Source organism: Lethenteron reissneri, chromosome 61, assembly GCF_015708825.2.
Source record: "Lethenteron reissneri isolate LAM-NWPU_2019-01 chromosome 61, ASM1570882v1, whole genome shotgun sequence".
NCBI classification, from domain to species: domain Eukaryota; kingdom Metazoa; phylum Chordata; class Hyperoartia; order Petromyzontiformes; family Petromyzontidae; genus Lethenteron; species Lethenteron reissneri.
Window position 1 is genome coordinate 1,058,841 of NC_083839.1, and position 17,062 is coordinate 1,075,902.

The 17,062-nt window shown below is 49.9% G+C and overlaps 1 protein-coding gene and 1 non-coding gene across 3 annotated transcripts in view; both read right to left on the minus strand.

The window, feature by feature from the left end:
• The window catches only part of LOC133358224 (histone acetyltransferase KAT7-like), a 39,656-nt gene that overhangs the window by 14,399 nt on the left and 8,195 nt on the right, over positions 1 to 17,062 (minus strand). Inside the window, exons 5-11 of one of the 2 annotated variants that reach the window (XM_061576468.1) lie at positions 16,850 to 16,932; positions 15,797 to 15,883; positions 12,002 to 12,100; positions 9,735 to 9,845; positions 6,863 to 7,090; positions 5,309 to 5,398; positions 152 to 292 (exon numbers count right to left, since the gene is read on the minus strand). In XM_061576468.1, the coding sequence (XP_061432452.1) occupies positions 152 to 292; positions 5,309 to 5,398; positions 6,863 to 7,090; positions 9,735 to 9,845; positions 12,002 to 12,100; positions 15,797 to 15,883; positions 16,850 to 16,932 (839 nt within the window). Of the gene's footprint in view, positions 1 to 151; positions 293 to 5,308; positions 5,399 to 6,862; positions 7,097 to 9,734; positions 9,846 to 12,001; positions 12,101 to 15,796; positions 15,884 to 16,849; positions 16,933 to 17,062 lie in introns of both variants that reach the window. The other variant, XM_061576467.1, reaches the window with a different exon arrangement.
• Positions 11,649 to 11,751, minus strand: LOC133358441 (U6 spliceosomal RNA). Its single transcript, XR_009757083.1, has one exon. It is a non-coding gene; the product is annotated as a U6 spliceosomal RNA (small nuclear RNA).

Sequence of the window (17,062 nt, forward strand, 5' to 3'; positions counted from 1 at the left end):
CTGATGCTGCGACTGCCCCACCTGATGCTGCCGCTGCTGATGCTGCTGCTGATGTTGATGCTACCACTGCTGCAACTGATGATGATAATGAATATGAGCAGCACCTCGCGGGTGCGACACTGCACGGGAAGGTGAGGGGGGGTAACCTCACCTTGGAGAAGTAACCGACGAGGTGGCAGCCGGCATTGTCTCCCTCCGTCATGACGTAGAAGAGGAAGGGCTCCACGTCGTAATACAGCGTCTTGTGGTCCAGGAACAGCTTGGCCAGGAGGCACAGGTTCTGGCAGTACGTCTGCAGACAGACCGTGCGACGAATTTTAAACTCTTTAAACTGAACCATTTTACCAGGTAAGGCCCACGAAGGTTTACAGTAGAACCCTTCTGAACGACCACCCCTGTTAACGATTAATCGCTGAACGATGGGCCTCCATAGAGCCCAATGTGTAGTGTACACTAGTGTAGTGTATAGTGTAGTCTATAGTAGTGTAGTGCTTCCATAGACCCCAATGTGTAGTGTATAGTGTAGTGTATAGTGTAGTGTACACTAGTGTAGTGTATAGTGTAGTCTATAGTAGTGTAGTGCCTCCATAGACCCCAATGTGTTCGCTTATAGACCATTCCCCTGTTAACGATGGGCTGATGTAGATACAGTAAATATTACTTACTGCATTGAGTAACCACGTTTCTTTAACATGATGTGTTTATAATGTTGTTAGTATCTTGATGTATTAATATCCATTGTCTAAATATGTTTATCTTTCCATGCTATCGGAACGAATTAAGCCTTTAACGTGTATTTCCTTTACTCGCTTAACGGCCAAATCACTTAACGGCCGGTTTCGTGGAACCGATTACCGTCGTTAAGAGGGGTTCTACTGTTTCGCTCATTTTCAGAAGCGACCTGGCGATTGCAAATGACAGCTCAAGTGGCTGACCATCGTGTGGAAATTTATAAGCAGCCAAATACTCTCAGCGCGTGATATTGATTCTAAATGTGGAGGGGAAAACCGGAGGGCCCGGAGAAAAATCCACGCGACCACAGGGAGAGAGACACGCAAACTACAAATATACAGCAGCAGGCATCAGGATCGGGATCGAACCCACGACTGCCTGTATACTAGGCGAGGTAGTTAACATCTCCTAGCTACCGTGATGATGATGATGATGAGAGAGAGACACGCACACTCCAAATATACAGCAGCAGGCGTCAGGGTCAGGGTCAGGATCGAACCGACGACCACCTGCACACCAGGCGAGGTAGTTAACATCTCGCTCCTCCGACCAAACGTTTTCAAAGAGGTGGAAGCAACCAACACTTCACCTCACCACACGCGTCCTGCCTGTCAAACTGAGAACCGCCACCACAATTTACACTGCTCCGTGGACCGGAGGGCCAGAGGCATTGAATAAACTTGCCACACTCTACGTACGTTGAACTTCTTTCGCACCGTACATAGCCAACCGTGCTAATCGCAGGCGTAAACGCACCAGCGCATGCCATTCACCACGCAGCTTGTCACGTCTTTCGCTCGCACGCCGTCTCTCCAGAACTCACAAGTGGGGCAGATATATTTTGGAAAAATTGCGTTGTGAACGATGTGGAGGAGTCGTATCGATTCACTCTCTGTCGTCAGCAGGGGTAATATTGCTCTGGGGGGGGGTCACACAAAACAGACTGGTGGGGTCGTTCGACAAGAGACCAGTCTCTGATTGGGTCTCGGAGAAGATAAATAGACTCGATCCGATGGGACCCTTTAGACAATTATTCGGACCGATCTCTGACGGTGTTTTGATGAGGATGACGGAGCAGTTCCGATCAGGTTGGGGAAGGCGAAAGCTGGGAGTTCCAGCCCTTGAGGGTAGAAAGTGGAGAGGGCGGTGACCTTCCCCATCGAGTGGAGGGTTGACACGGTTGATTTAAGTTGTTGATTTTAGATTTTGCAATATTGGCAAGGGATTTTCCATTGCCTGCCTCTGTGAAATATATCCTAAATATCAGCCTGGTCGGACACTGACTTCTAAGGAGCAGATCCTGTTTGAGATTCCCAGCTTCAAGGTGCCTCTGGGGTGCCCAGCAGAGTGCAGAATCCATGCTGTGATGGAGCTGAAATCAATGAGAAACCCCGAGACATTTAAAGACTCTATTTAAAGCCCACTTACTCAGAGACGCTCCGATCCACTTCTCCAACAACATACGCGCAGAGTTAAGACTCGCGAATCTACGGCTATACCTCCTCCTAACGTGTGTACGTACGTGTTCAACTTATTTAGCGCCGTACGTAGCCAACTGTGCTGAATCGGAGGTGCGGTGTATGTACGTGTGCTGAACTTCTTTCGCACCGTACGCTTATTTGGCGACACTAAATTTCCACACGATGAGCCACTTCGTTGGGATGTCACTTGTGAGAGCCAGGTCGCTTCTGAAAAAGAGCAAAGTGGCTCGGTAGGGCCTAACCTGGTAAAATAAAAAAAGTTTCAACAGTTTCAATCCGTCGCCTGGGGGGATCAGGCGAGTTCGGGGTAATGTGGGCACGTAAGGCAATTCGCTTAATGGCACCATCGCCACGGTGACCCCCAGCAACCTCCATGGGTGTTGGCCGAGATATCAAACGAAGCACCGCTGCACTCTTACCTATTCGTCGCAAACAGCCCATCCATTCACGTGGGGGGGGGTCGCTTTGAAGCTCTTGATGGCTGAGCAGTCACTAAGTGACCTAAATGCTGTTCAAGACTTGTGCCGCTGTGAGTCATCGTCGCCCATGGGCGGCTGCGGTAGAAGCCGCGGGGGGCTCCTCAAATCGTACCCACGACACGGGCATCGATTAGCACGGTTGGCTACGTACGGTGCAAAAGAAGTATAACGCATGTAGAGTGTGGCAAGTTTATTCAATGCCTCTGGCCCTCCGGTCCACCGAGCAGTGTAGATTGGTGGCGGCGGTTCTCAGTTTGACAGGCAGGACGCCATATGACCATACTTCACCACGCTGGTCAATGCGGGCTGGTGAAGGCAAGGGGCATATACGTGGGAGCACAGAATTTCATTGCAAATGAATGGATTTCGCTGGACTGCCCTCTGCTGCCCACAACAAAGGTCAACCCCCGATGCCGCCTCTGGCAACCTGGCACGCGGCATGGTGGCGGTGGTGGCCGCCCATCCAAGCACTATCCAGACATTCAGACGCTGTCTTTCCGACAGACCTGTTCTTCACCTGAGGACGGCTGCTTGCGTTGTGGCCGAAACGTCGTGAGAATTGTATTTTATTATGTTTATTTTTATTATTTTATTATTTCCCTTCTACGTGACTTTACCGAAAGAACCAAGAAGATGAATCCCTGCAGTCACGAAAGCTTTAAATCGAAATTTTTGTGTTTAGTTTGCTGTCCTTCCCCCACACCTCTGATTAGCACGATTGGCTACGTACGGTGCGAAAGAAGTTCAACATGCATTTGGTTATAGTTGTAGAGCTTACACTAAAATCGCTGAGGAGCTGAGAATAAACAGGCTGATAAACTCCATCTGACACGGGCGGTGCGACAGGGGAGAAACACCGAGAGATCCGTGCGTGAGCTTTTGAAAATGCTGCTGACGTTGGACCGATCCTCCAGGATTCTGACAAAAAAGAAGCGACACTCCGGGGACATGTTCTAATTTAGAAAAAACACAGATGGGCATTAAAAATTAAAGCAGCTCACGGAGTGGCCGAGTGACTCAGAGGTCAGAGCACTCATGGCCACCGTTGAGACCGTGGGTTGGAATCCTGACAGCAGCCAGTGATGACACTGGGACGAGAGCACGGGCCGCGGGTGGATGGTCTCAGCCCGGACACCGCGGACTGCACAAAGAACTCCCCGCCACCCCCCCGCCCATCAAGTTTGATTCCGCACTGGATGTGACCGTCCAACAGCAGTTCAGAATTACATCTTTAGAATCATAAAGGAGAGAAAAGGCCACCTGAAAATAGTTTTTTTCCAGAAGTTTCTTAAAATATTTGCATACACGTACATTGAACTTCGTTCGCACACCTTTGGCCCGTACCATCAGCCCCTGCCCCGGTGGCATCGGTATTTGCACGCCGTGTCTTCCGTGAGAGACCGGACCTATCCCCAATGGGCTCTGTACGTCTGCGAATGTATGTTGTGTATGTCGACGAGGTATTCACCAAAGGTACGTACATTGAACTTCTTTCGCACCGTACGTAGCCAACCGTGCTAATCGGAGGTGCGGGTGAAGGATCATTCAGGTCCACTCCCCGACAAACGCACAAACGCACAGCGCAACGCTCTACAGGAACGCTGAATGGAATCTTCGTCACGGGCCACGACGCCAAAGAAGAGCACAACCGGAATAGATTGGGGGAAGTAAATTAAAAAAACAATTAAGATAAACGTTCTAGATTTGAAGCTTTCGTGACTGCAAGGATTCATATTCTTAGGTTATTTCGGTAATAAAATAAAAATCACGACGTTTCGGAGGCAACAACGGAAGTTTGTGTTGCCTCCGAAACGTCGTGATTTTTATTTTATTTTTATTTCACTTTTATTAATTTTAATTTTTTACCTATGTTACTTTACCGAAAAAACCTAAGAATATGATAATCGTTAACCACGCTTAACCTGCACCTCCGATTAGCACGGTTGGCTACGTATAGTCCGAAGGAAATTCAACACACGTACAACCCGCCCGCACCAGCTACACGCTTGATAGAAGGGGGAGGAGAGCCCAGTGCACGTGTTCAACCCTTTTAGTCACTCCACTGCTGGATGAGGCCCATGGAGGGGGGGGTGGTCCTGGGGGGTTATTTGACCGTACTGAGAGCCTTGAGACTCCGTTACGCTTTGCTGGGTAAACGAGCGTAGCACAGCGGTAGTGATAATGTATAAATAATCCACCACCTCCCCCGGGCGGTGGTGTTGTGTGCCACCGACATCTGGGTGGTTGGTTTTCGAGCTGTTCCCCGTACGCGGGTGTTTGTTTCGTGCGTAAACAATTTAGCGGGTGAAGAACAGCCAAGTGGGAAATGGCCCTAACTCAGTGTTCTTTATTGCAAACCCCGCACGCCACTGGCAGCACCTGGTGCCTTTTAGTGCAGCCCCTGACGTGCGGCCCCCGACAATACATAAATGTGAAAACGCCCCCCATCATCATCATCATTGTCGTGCTGCTGTCGAACCGCTAATGGTTTCAAATGGTGTGACGGCCTTCACGCTGACGATGTCTTATCGGCGAAAGTGGCCAGCCCCTCTGAAAATGAGTGAAGCACATTTCTGTAACGGCTACGAAATCTCTGCACGCGCGCGCCCACGCCACCTTGTTCTTTTTGCCGTCCACTTCGAAGACGGACACGCTGCCGTTCCGGTAGATCTCATCCCCCGGCGGGTGCTTCCAAACGCACTTGGCCTGGCCAGAGACAAAGCGGAGAAAGAACATGATATTTTACATTTAGAATGATAAACAGACAGATGCGCAAATGGGAAAATTAAAGACACAAGCCAAGGTGGTGCGATAGAGGGCCATGCAAACCAAACTGTGGACCAAAGAGTAAACCCAGAGACCCATAGAGATTCATAGAAACCCATATAGTTACATTTTATACAATCAACAGTCGCACAACCAACACTTTGTACCATAGAGTAAACAACAGTAGTTTGTGCACAAATGTTAAAATTGGTCAAGTAATTAAAGATATTAAATTACCGTACATTGCGGGAAACCTAATAAACTGCCCAGATTTTTTTGAAAAAAAAAAGCATCCGAGTGAGATATGGCACGGCACATAAAATACAAAAACTAATATCTGATACTAAGGATGAATTACCTAAGCGAACAAACAGGTGTGTACCGGATAAATTGCTCCTGTGGCAAATGCTGTTGGTCAGAGGGGCCGAATGATCATCATGAGACTAAAAGAACACCAAACACAACTTTCGGCAGTTGCAGAACGCGCGTGCCAACAAGGACATTACATTTATTTTGATAATGTTGAAGTTTCGTGTAAAACTAGTTACTACTGGCTAAGACTAATTAGATAATCTATTGTAATTGAGAGAAATAAAAAAAATACTTCGAACCTTTCTGATATCCACAGGCCGAGTGCTGCTTGGAAGCATATTATCAAGTAATAGACTATATTCTTGGTTCTTTCGGTAAAGTAACGTAGAAGGGAAATAATAAAATAAAATAAATTCTTTCTAAAAGAAAAAGGATTTCTTTTATTTTATTATTTCCCTTCTACGTGACTTTACCGAAAGAACCAAGAATATTAATCCCTGCAGTCACGAAAGCTTGTTTAATTGCATGCCTATACAGGTCACTATACGTCGATTAACTACGACTTAATGTGTACATAGCTGCTGCCAAACTAAAAAAATAAGCATTCCATTATATGTTGACTAGCTTTACTAGCCGGTTTCGCCCGGGACTTGGATTCTTGTCTTGGATTAACACACGGCCTACGCGGAGGGTGGGGGGATGTGTGACGTCAGCAGGCACACTGCGTGACAAGCTAAGTAACTGAAAGCGAATAAAAGCATTTCAACGGACACTCTGCATGCACGACGTAAATTGCTCGCGCTTGTCGGTTACCCTCAGCGAGTTCAGAAAGGCCTCTTATATCGTTCTAGCTTACCACGTGGATTTACATTTAACCGTAGCCATTTCACATTGACAGATTCACACAGTAGGTGATTATTCACCAATGACTCTCACGCCCGATATAATTTCACGCGTATAAATAAACTCGCGTAACCCCCCCTGGGACATTTCCACGGAACACCCCCCCCTCTCTCCCAGGGGCCCCCCCTGTTGAGCACCACAGCTGGGACTGGCAACGCCAACGCCGCCGCCGACGCCGCCACCGCTCACCATGTGCCTGCGCAGGATGGTGGGGCTCTTCATGTACTTGAGGCAGAACTCGCAGACGTAGAGCTTGCCCAGGCGCGTGTACTCCTCGGGGTAGGGCGAGTGGTACCACGTGTCGAGCTCGTAGCGCCCAAACACGATGGTGCGGATGCCGGCCTCGAGACAGGCGCCCACCACGGCCGCCCCCGCCAGCGCTCCGTCGCCGTCGCACGCGGCCCCGCGCAGGTGCATCTGCTCCTGCCGCGGGGTGGTAGCAGGGGTTTTAGTGGGGGGGTTGATGGCGGGTGGGGGGGGCAGAGGTTTAAACACGGCATCTTGAGATGCGTTCGCGTGTAAACGCGACAAAAATCTGATAATTGTTTTTTACCCTTCTATCTGGCAACAAAACTGACACCTTTTTTTACAAGGAGTCATGTTTGCATAGACCACAATACCTGCAGTTATAATGCAAACAAAAAACATAACTCTGATAATGTATGCACTGTCCTTGAAGTGGATTGGTCCACACCCGAGACAGCTTTCCTTAGAGCCTAGTCTCACATGGTGTTGGACCAGATGACGCGTCAGTTTTGTTGCCAGATAGAAGGGTAAAAAAACAATTATCATATTTTTTACTGGCAAATGAGGTTCCAATGGTGCGACAAAAATCCACGCTGTACCGTAATGCAATAAAACCTCGGCTCGTCTTTACATCCCCCTGCTTGTATCCGCACACACGCACACAAATAAAAAGATCCCCCGTAAAGCATTCAGACTGTTGGGCCAAGTGCCGTTAGCAAGCAGAACCTATGAAGAATGGCACGGTACTTGTGGGGGTGGGTGGCCCAGCACCACGCCCGACCGCCTTTGTCTCCCGATGTTTACACACCCCTACACCAGGTACTCAATTGAGGCCGAGTCGACCTAGGGAAGGTCCAGAACTGGTTTAGATCATCGTCACCGCTGTTGGCCGTGAGCGGGATTCGAACTCGGGTCACCGGGTTCGTAGCGCGGCGCGGAAACCGCGACGCTGCCGCTCCCAGGCTGATGTTCGCACACGGACGGGTGGTAGCGTGCAGTGCAGGTTTGCGGTTCAACTACAGGGGCTGCCCCGGTTAATGCCGCACACACACACACACGTGAATACGTGCCATCTGCGTTGCAGCACGGGTTGAAGACCTCGCCTTGTTACGAGAAAAAGAGTGCCAGCATAATTGTCCAAACATTTGAAAACTGGACTGAAATCTGAACAAAAGATCTAATCCCAACATAGCTTTCTCTGCTGGCTGGCAAGACTATTTCCCATTGGAGGAACGGATGATGTATTGATTTTCTGTCGCACAGAGACAGGTTCCATAGCGGTCCCCATGGCTTCAAAAAGCAACACTGCGCTCTGCCATGTTACTTGCTGCTATGGGTGTAAAACAAATAGAATTACAATCTTGATTTTAAGCTTTCGCGACTGCAGGAATCCATACTCTTTGGTTCTTTCGGTAAAGTCACGTAGGGAGAAGAATAAGGTTTATTTCAGCAGTTTTTTATTGCTGTGGTTGTCCCACCTGATGATGGTTGCTTTGTGTTGCGATCGAAAGACCGCGATCTATTTTATTTTTCTACCTACGTGACTTTACCGAAAAGCAATTATGACTATTTATATGCGTATGTATAAATTTTTAGCAGTAGCAAAATACTATAAACCGGTGGTTCCTAACCGTTACTGAAGCCTTGCACCCGTTCGGTTCTCAATCGTAAAAAAAAATGTATTGTATTAATACATAGGGTTTGATGAAACAAAATACAGTAAAACATTGGATTGCGAGTAACTTGGTCTGCGAGTGTTTTGCAAGACGAGATAATTTTTAAAATAAACTTTAACTTGATAAACGAGCGAGGTCTTGCAATACAAGCAGTACCTACAGTATACGCTTTGCTTTGTCTGCCGAGCGTCACGTGATCACAACTGAGCCGATGGTTCTTCTCTCTCTCTCGCTGTGGGATTGTGGGTAATTGTCTCCCATGCTCGGTCTCAGTTGGCGTGCCTCGCTCGTATAGTCAACATCCGTGCGAGCGTACACTGTTTACTATAGTGTTGTGACCACGAGTGTGTGCGTAAAGCATTTTTTTATTTTGTGTCCAAGTGTGGTGACTGTTCTTTAGTAACTGTACTGCAATAACCCACTTCTCCTCTCTCTCGTCTCCCTCACACCAGCCACGATTAAATGTAATTAATACATTTGACAACTTGAAATGTAATTGAAATAATAAAAATATAAAAAGGTATTTTGTATTAATAATTTTTACATGAATATTTTTGGGTTGTGCAACGAATCATCTGAGTTTCCATTATTTCTTATGGGGAAATTCGCTTGGATATACGAGTGCCTTGGATTACGAGCACGTGTCCGGAACGAATTATGCTCGCAATGCAAGGTTTTACTGTAGTTGTACGTACGTGGCCGTGCTTGATGTGTTTCGATGATTTAACCTCCTACAAGAATCTGGCATGTCTCGTACCCCCGGTAAAGAAGCGCTGGTTTAAACGCACGTTGATTTCAAATGTGGAGGAGCAAACCAGAGAACTCAGTGGAATATCCGGACGACCACGAGGAGAGCATGTAAACTCCAAATACGCAGGTGTCGGTCGGGATTGAACCCACGACCTCCTGTATACCAGGCGAGAAGTATAACATCTCACCACCATTGTGCCCCAGTTCCAGTTAACCATTCTCTAAAAACCGGTTTAAAACCAGTTCGATTTAAATAATAGCTCAAAAGCAACAACAACAAAAAGCTCCCCTGGTGGTTATTCACACACGGCAAACCGCACACAAGCAGCCCCAGACACACGCACACTTCACACACAAGTAGGCAGCGCGTGTGTGCGTGCGTGCCCAACCATGTCCAGGCAGGCGCGTGTCTGCGCTCGCCGGAACAGCTCCAGGTCGTAGGGCGACGTCAGCCCGTCGAGGAGCGGCTCTCGGCTCATGGCGTGCGTCTGCCGGTGCTCCTGGCAAGCGGCACAGCGGGCACAGCGGGCACACGGACAGAGCCACCCAGCAGCAGCAGCAGCAGCAACAACAATGAAAAAGTTGATTTATATAGCGCCATACAAAAGACAAAGATACCCACGATAGCCTTAACAGAACTCTTGGGGCAAGTGCCGTTAGCGAGCACCTGTGAACGACAAAACGGCACTTGAGTAAACTAAAAAAAACGAAATAATATTTCTACATTTGAAGTTTTCGTGACTGCAAGGATCCATACTCTTTGGTTTTCTCGGTCAAGTCACGTAGGTGAAAACAAAATGAAATAAAACAATTTACACCATTGGAACCTCATTTACCAATAAAAAATATGATAATTGGTTTTTTACCCTTCTATCTAGCAACAAAACTGACACCTTTTTTACAAGGAGTCATGTTTGCATAGACCACAATACCTGCAGTCATAATGCAAAAAAAAACATAACTCTGATAATGTATGCGCTGTCCTTGAAGTTGATTCAACAATCAACTTCAAGGACAGTGCATACATTATCAGGTATTATGGTCTATGCAAACATGACTCCTTGTAAAAAAAAAAAAGGTGTCAGTTTTGTTGCCAGATAGAAGGGTAAAAAACCAATCATCGAAATAAAACAACCAAATTAAATCACGACGTTTCGGAAGCAACACAAGCATCCGTGTCATCAGGTGTGACTGCTCCAGCAAAATCACTGTCGCGTATTACCAGGCAAGGCCCACTGAGCGATATCGGTGTTTGGCAGAAGTGACCAGCCCACAGACGAAAGAAGGGTGGTCATTACCACGCCCGGCCATCTTTGTCTCCCCAGTACTGATGTTTATGCACTGCACCAGGTACTCATTTGAGGCTGAGTCGACCTAGGGAAGGCCCAGGACCGGTTCAGATAATCATCACTGGTGCTGGCTCTCAGCGGGAATCGAACTCGGGTCGCCGGCCTCGTAGCGCAGCGCGCTAACCGTTACGCGACCGCTCCCCACACAAAACACCGTTTCGACATGCGCATCATGTACATAATAATACTGGTAGGAACCCACTGGTTCCACCAGCCCACAGGGGAGGGGCTGGGTGGGGAGGGGCTGGGTGGGGAGAGTGGGGAGGGGCTGGGTGGGGAGGTGAGGGTGGGTGGGTGGGGGGTGGGAGGGGTGGGGCTGGGTGGGGAGGGGCTGGTCACCCCGTGGTGCCCTTATAAAACTCAACGTTTAACCTACTCACGCCGGCTTGAGCCCACCCTCACAGTCGGGCATATTTGCGGAATACACCACGCCGCCGTTGACCCTGGCCATTGACCGAGCAACCCAACGTTCCTACCAGCTCCCTCCGCAGGAATGTGTTAATAAGAGTACATATATACTGTAGTAGAGAACAGATATGTAGTTATAAGTGGAAAACAAGAGGAAGATCTTGAGCCTGAGATTGAACACGCGCAGGGGAGGGAGTTCTCTATTGCACGGGTAGCAGGGAAGAAGCCACACGCGGACAAACTGTTGCACGGAGACAGAGAGAGACTAACAACTGTGGAGACACACAGCCGCACACACAGAGAGATGCACAGAGCAGCCGGTCGTACAGATAAGAGACAAACAATCGCACAGACAGGAGGGCGTACAGACGGACGGTCACGGAGACAGAAAAAACAGAGAAGTTTCAGTTTCATTTATTTGGTATAGCCCTGTGAGCCATTCGGCTCTTGAATCGGGTGCAACGGCAACAAACAAAAACATGAACAAGAAAGCATCTTAAAGTGACCATGTGACTATGTGCCAACAGAAAATCCAAGAAAAAACGGAAAAGTATGGAACGCTTCACGAATTTGCGTGTCATCCTTGCGCAGGGGCCATGCTGATCTTCTCCGTATCGTTCCAATTTTAGTAGATGTACTGCCGGAAAGCCTGACAAGCCGATTGACAGAGAGACATTGCGACAGATGCCAGACATGCAGGCAGACGGATGGACAGACAGTCGCAGTGATAAGAAAAAATGGTCGGAGACATCCACAGGACAAACGACAGCAAAGATAAACGGGGAGACAAAGGCGGCGGCGGGCTGACGACATGCCAGCTGTGCCACAGCGCGGCCGCGCTGTAAGGGAGCCTCCTAGTGAACCCGGAACAAACAGGAGGGAAAAACGAATCCACTCACAATGTACTTCTGTTTCTGCTCCTCTGTTGGGCCCGCGTTCCGATTCTTGCGCAGCTCGGTGACCTTTTCTCGATAGCGCAGCTGTTTCTCTGTCGGGCCCTGCACATCGCGATCAAAGAAGACAAAAGATTCCAACCCCGCCCCCCCAGAGGTCGCAACCGGGTACCCGATACCCGTACCCTACCCGATACCCGGCTAACCGTACCCGGCCGGGTACGGGTACCCGTTTGCGACCCTGGTGCGGCCGGGTACGGGTAGGTCGTGAGTCACTGGTGAGTCACCGTTTGTCACTCATTTCCCAACACCTTGTCTCTTCTCACAATTCAAGTTCCTAGAATGAACCCACCCGCGCCTGCAACATGGCTTCATCCCAGAGGTCGCAATCGGGTACCCGTACCCATACCCTACCCGATACCCGGCCGGGTACGGGTAGCCGGGTATCGGGTAGGGTACGGGTACCCGTTTGCAACCCTGGTGCGGCCGGGTACGGGTAAGGAATCAAAACCCGTTTGCGACCTCTGCGCCCCCTCCCCATCGCCTCAACGAGACTTTTGCGGCAAGTGCTGTTGGCAAGTAGCAGCACCTATAAAGGCCGGGCATGGCACACGAAGCGGGTGGTGGTAGGGGGTGGCCAGCACAACGCCCGGCTGCCTTTGTCTCCCCAGTAGCGATGTTTTGGATACTGCACCGGGTACTCAATTGAAGCTGAGTCGACCTAAGAAAATGCTCAGGACCGGTTCAAATAATTTGGTGTTGGGAGTGAGTGGGGATCAAACTCGGATCGCCGGGTTTGTAGCGCGGCGCGCAAACCACAGTGCCTTCCACATTACATGAGCGGACCCACAACACACACTGCACACAGACACAAGCACACACAAGCACACAGACAGGCACATACATGCACAGAAACACATACAAGCATACACACACATATAAGCACACAATGCACATAGACAAACACACACAAACAGAAACCCACACACACAAAGACAAGCACACAACAAAGACAAAGATCCCCCTATAGCCTTAACAGACTGTAGGGGCAAGTGCTGTTAGCGAGCACTTATGAAGGCCGGAACGGTACACGAGGGGGTGGGTGGCCAGCACCACGCCCGACCGCCTTTGTCTCCCCAGTGGTGATGTTTACACATCGCACCAGGTACTCATTTGAGGCTGAGTCGACCTAGGGGAGGCCCAGGACCGGTTCAGATAATCGTCACTGGTGTTGGCCCTGAGCGGGAATCGAACCCGGGTGGCCGGGTTAATAGCGCAGCGCGCTAACCGCTACACCACCACTCCCCCCCCACTAGCACACAACAGACACACAGTAACAAGACAAAGATCCCCCATATAGTCTAACATACTTTTGGGGAAAGTGCTGTTAGCGAGTAGCACCTATAAAGGCCGGCACTTTGGCACACGAGGGGGTGGGTGGATAGCACCACACCCGGGCGCGCGCACACACACACACGCGCACGCACACACACACACGCTTATTCACAAACTCACACGAAAACATTGACCTCAGCTTGGTTTTAAAGGACTTGCTGGGACACGTGCTGTCAGCGAGCAACTATTAGAGCCAGTAAGTCGAGCAGCTTCGTTACAGAAATGCCAAATAAGTCGCGCATGTTATACCGAAGCAACTATTAGATGTTCAAGGCATTCCAAGCTGCGTGAATAAATAATATTAACTTTGTTGAGCTATCATTTGTGGCCAGGTCGCTTCTGGAAAATACATTAATGCCTCAGTAGGCTTTGCCTGGAAGGATGCGGATGGTTTAGTTGTTTGTGTGTTGGGTGATTTGTGGCCGAAACGTCGTGAGAATTGTATTTTAGTCTGTTTGATTTTTATTATTTTATTATTTTCCTTCTACGTGACTTTACCGAAAGAACCAAGAAGATTATTTACCTTTCTTGTACTCTGCACTACAATCGTGTTTTTGTACTGCTTGTTGTTGTTGTGACGTTCTTACCCTGTGCCCCTACTGAACATGTAAAAAAATTAACCCGTAAAAACAAAGTTTTTCACTATAAATCCTTTATATGCGTGTTCAATGGGCCACAACCCAGCCCACATTGGTCTTTGAAACGGGCGGCAAGAGTCCTCTCGTCCTCTGGCTTGAGGTGACTGCCACCTATGGGTCAGATGATTGCCTGCCACCATTAAGCAATTGGTAATTAAATATAATAAAAAAAATTAACCTAAAAAGTGTAAAATTTTGGGAAAAAAATTTTCACGAAAAGAAATTGTCACGCACAACGAGTCTGTGTGCAAAATGTCAGCTCGATTGGATCACGGGAAGTGGGTTAAAAAACGACCGAAAGATTTGCACGGTCGTAAGCGCGCAAGCAAGCAAGCGAACTTAATATAAAGGATTTAAATAAAACACGACCGAAAGATTTGCACGGTCGTAAGCGCGCAAGCAAGTGAACTTAATATAAAGGATTTAAAAAAAGAGCTTTATAGCTCATCAGATTCCTCCTGCAGTATAAATAAATCTTCTGATTCTGAACTGACTTGAGAGCGGTACATTTGTCAACCACATTAATCAGCGGTTCAAACACTGGCGCATGCTGGCTGGCCACAGCATGCTGGCCACGTGTTGACACGTGGTGTGTGCAGACGTGGGGACCCCGTGCGTGGCATCGTGACGTAACAGGGCTTTAAACTGTTCCAGGTTTGCCTCTGTTAGGGCTTCCTGTTGGATGACTGCTGCCATCTGCTGGCTCCGAAGATGCTGCACAGAAACCAGAGGGCTTGAGCCTAGACTTGAACCAGCTGCGAGGGGTTGGAAGCACGGACGGCTGGGGGTTAGGAGTTCCAGACTGTGGGGGGGGCAGCAGCAGGGGAGAATGAGCGACTTCCCACCGAGCAAAGGATGACTGGAGGCTTCCATGGAAAGCCTTCGCTGTCGGAGCGGAAGGAGTGCGTGGAGGGGGGTAGTGCAATGATAGAGAGGTAGGAGAGTGCACGGAGTGGAGTAGTGATGAGAAGGGAGAGCTAGGAGAGTGCGTGGAGGGGGGTTAGAGTGCGATGATATAGGTGAGCCCGCCACCACCCGACACAGCCAATTAGTAAGATTTGTCACGTAAACAGAACGTGGCCAATTTGTCATTAGTACAGCACTAAGCGGTGTGTTGGAGACCAAAGGCACAACATTTACAATCTGTACGACGTTTTGCCAGTAATCACAGCCAGTAATCACAGCTAGCTTCATCAGGCGACGGCCGGATTTGTTGAGAAATCCTCCTGTTTTGTTCCTTAAAAAGAGGGGTGGATGTGATGACATCACTTGTGTGCTCTTCTATCTAAGCAATCCAACCCCAAAAAAACCTGTATTATGGATGATATTGGTCGCGAAAGCCTACGTGCTAAACTGACATAGGAGGGGGGTAGGAGCATGCACGGAGTGGAGTAGTGATGAGAGAGAGGGGGGAGGAGGTAGGAGAGTGCGCGGATAGGGGTGGGTAGAGTGTGATGATATAGGAGAGGTAGGAGAGTGCAAGAACTGGAGTGGTGATGAGAGGGGAGAGGTAGGAGCGTGCTCGGAGTGGGGTAGTGATGAGAAGGGGGAGGTAGGAGAGTGCGTGGATGGGGGGGGGGGGGTAGAGTGTGATGATACAGGAGAGGTAGGAGCGTGCACGGAGTGGAGGAGTGATGAGAGAGAGGGGTGAGGTAGGATAATGCGCAGATGAGGGTACGAAAGAGTAAAAGATGACGGTGACGATGACGACGGAGCAACGAACGCCGCGAGCCCGCGGGGTGGGGGGGGAAGGGGGCCGTGAACTCACTCCGTGCCGGGTCGTGTGTCGATTCTCGTCCTGCTGATCGGCCAGCTCCTGCTCCGCCAGCTCCTTCTCGTACCGCCCTGCTCGCAACTGACGGCACGAGTCACACGCCCACCAACAACCCCCCCCCCACAACGGTCAAAGGCGCGCAAACGCGACGTTCGTTCGAGAAGTAACATTTAGTATCCATCCGCCCGCGCTAAGGGGAGGGGGTCGGCAAATCTGTGGCGCCTCTTCAAGGAACCGTCGTCGGGACGTTACTTATTTAAGGACCACCGTCCCGTACTCGCGCGCACTGCGGATCTTGAAATATTAAAATTTTTGTTACCGAATACCAAAGGAAAAACGGCTCTCATGGTTCTTTGATTGCCGAGCCCTGGCCCGTGGGATATCCTCCACATTTCGTGTTTACCGGGAAGCATTTGCCGAGTTAACAAGGCAACCCTGGGCTTGCTTTCGACTTCACCGAGGAACATCGGCATGAGGCAAGTCGGCTGCGGGAGCGTACGCCGAGACAACGCGTGGCAGCATCCTCCCTCTGGCGCCAACCCAAGGGGTCCCTCTCAAAGCCCCCTAGCGAAGCCCCCCCCCCTTCCGATGGGGTCCCTGCCGGCGGAGCCCCCGAGCGAGCCCCCCTTCCTAGGCGTCCCTCGGAGCCCCACACCCCCTGGCAACCACAATCCCTGTGGCCGGCCCCTCGGCCTCCTCCTCCTCGTCCACCCATGAGGTTGTTTAGCTCGGGGAAGAGGATGGGGAAGGGGGGGAATTCGGTCGGCAGGACGAACCAGGTGCAGGCGAGGAGCTGCACCTGGTTTCTAAATGTGGGGGGGAAAAAAACAAGAGGACCTGGAGGGAAAAAAAAATCCACGCGACCACGGGAAGAGAGAGAGAGACACGCAAACTCCAAATATACAGCAGGTGTCAGGGTCGGGATCGAACCCACGACTTCCTGTATACCAGGCGAGGTAGTTAACATCTCCTAGCCCCCATGGCAGGCAAACCAAACGAAATAAACAGTGGTGGAGGGCGCCGTTGTCGAGAGGACAGGCCGCTTACCCTGCACTCCTCGGCGGTCATGTTGTGGTAGAGGGGGCAGGCGACGGTTGAGAAATGCCGCTCGGACTTCCCCGCGAGGTGACCTGGCAGGGCGCGGCACCACAGCGAGTAAAAAGTTCACACAAATCGCGAAGATTTTTTTCGAAGGGTGCGTTCCGCACTCAAAAACGCCGCACTTCACCGTGATGACCAGGCGACGTTCCCCGAGTGCAG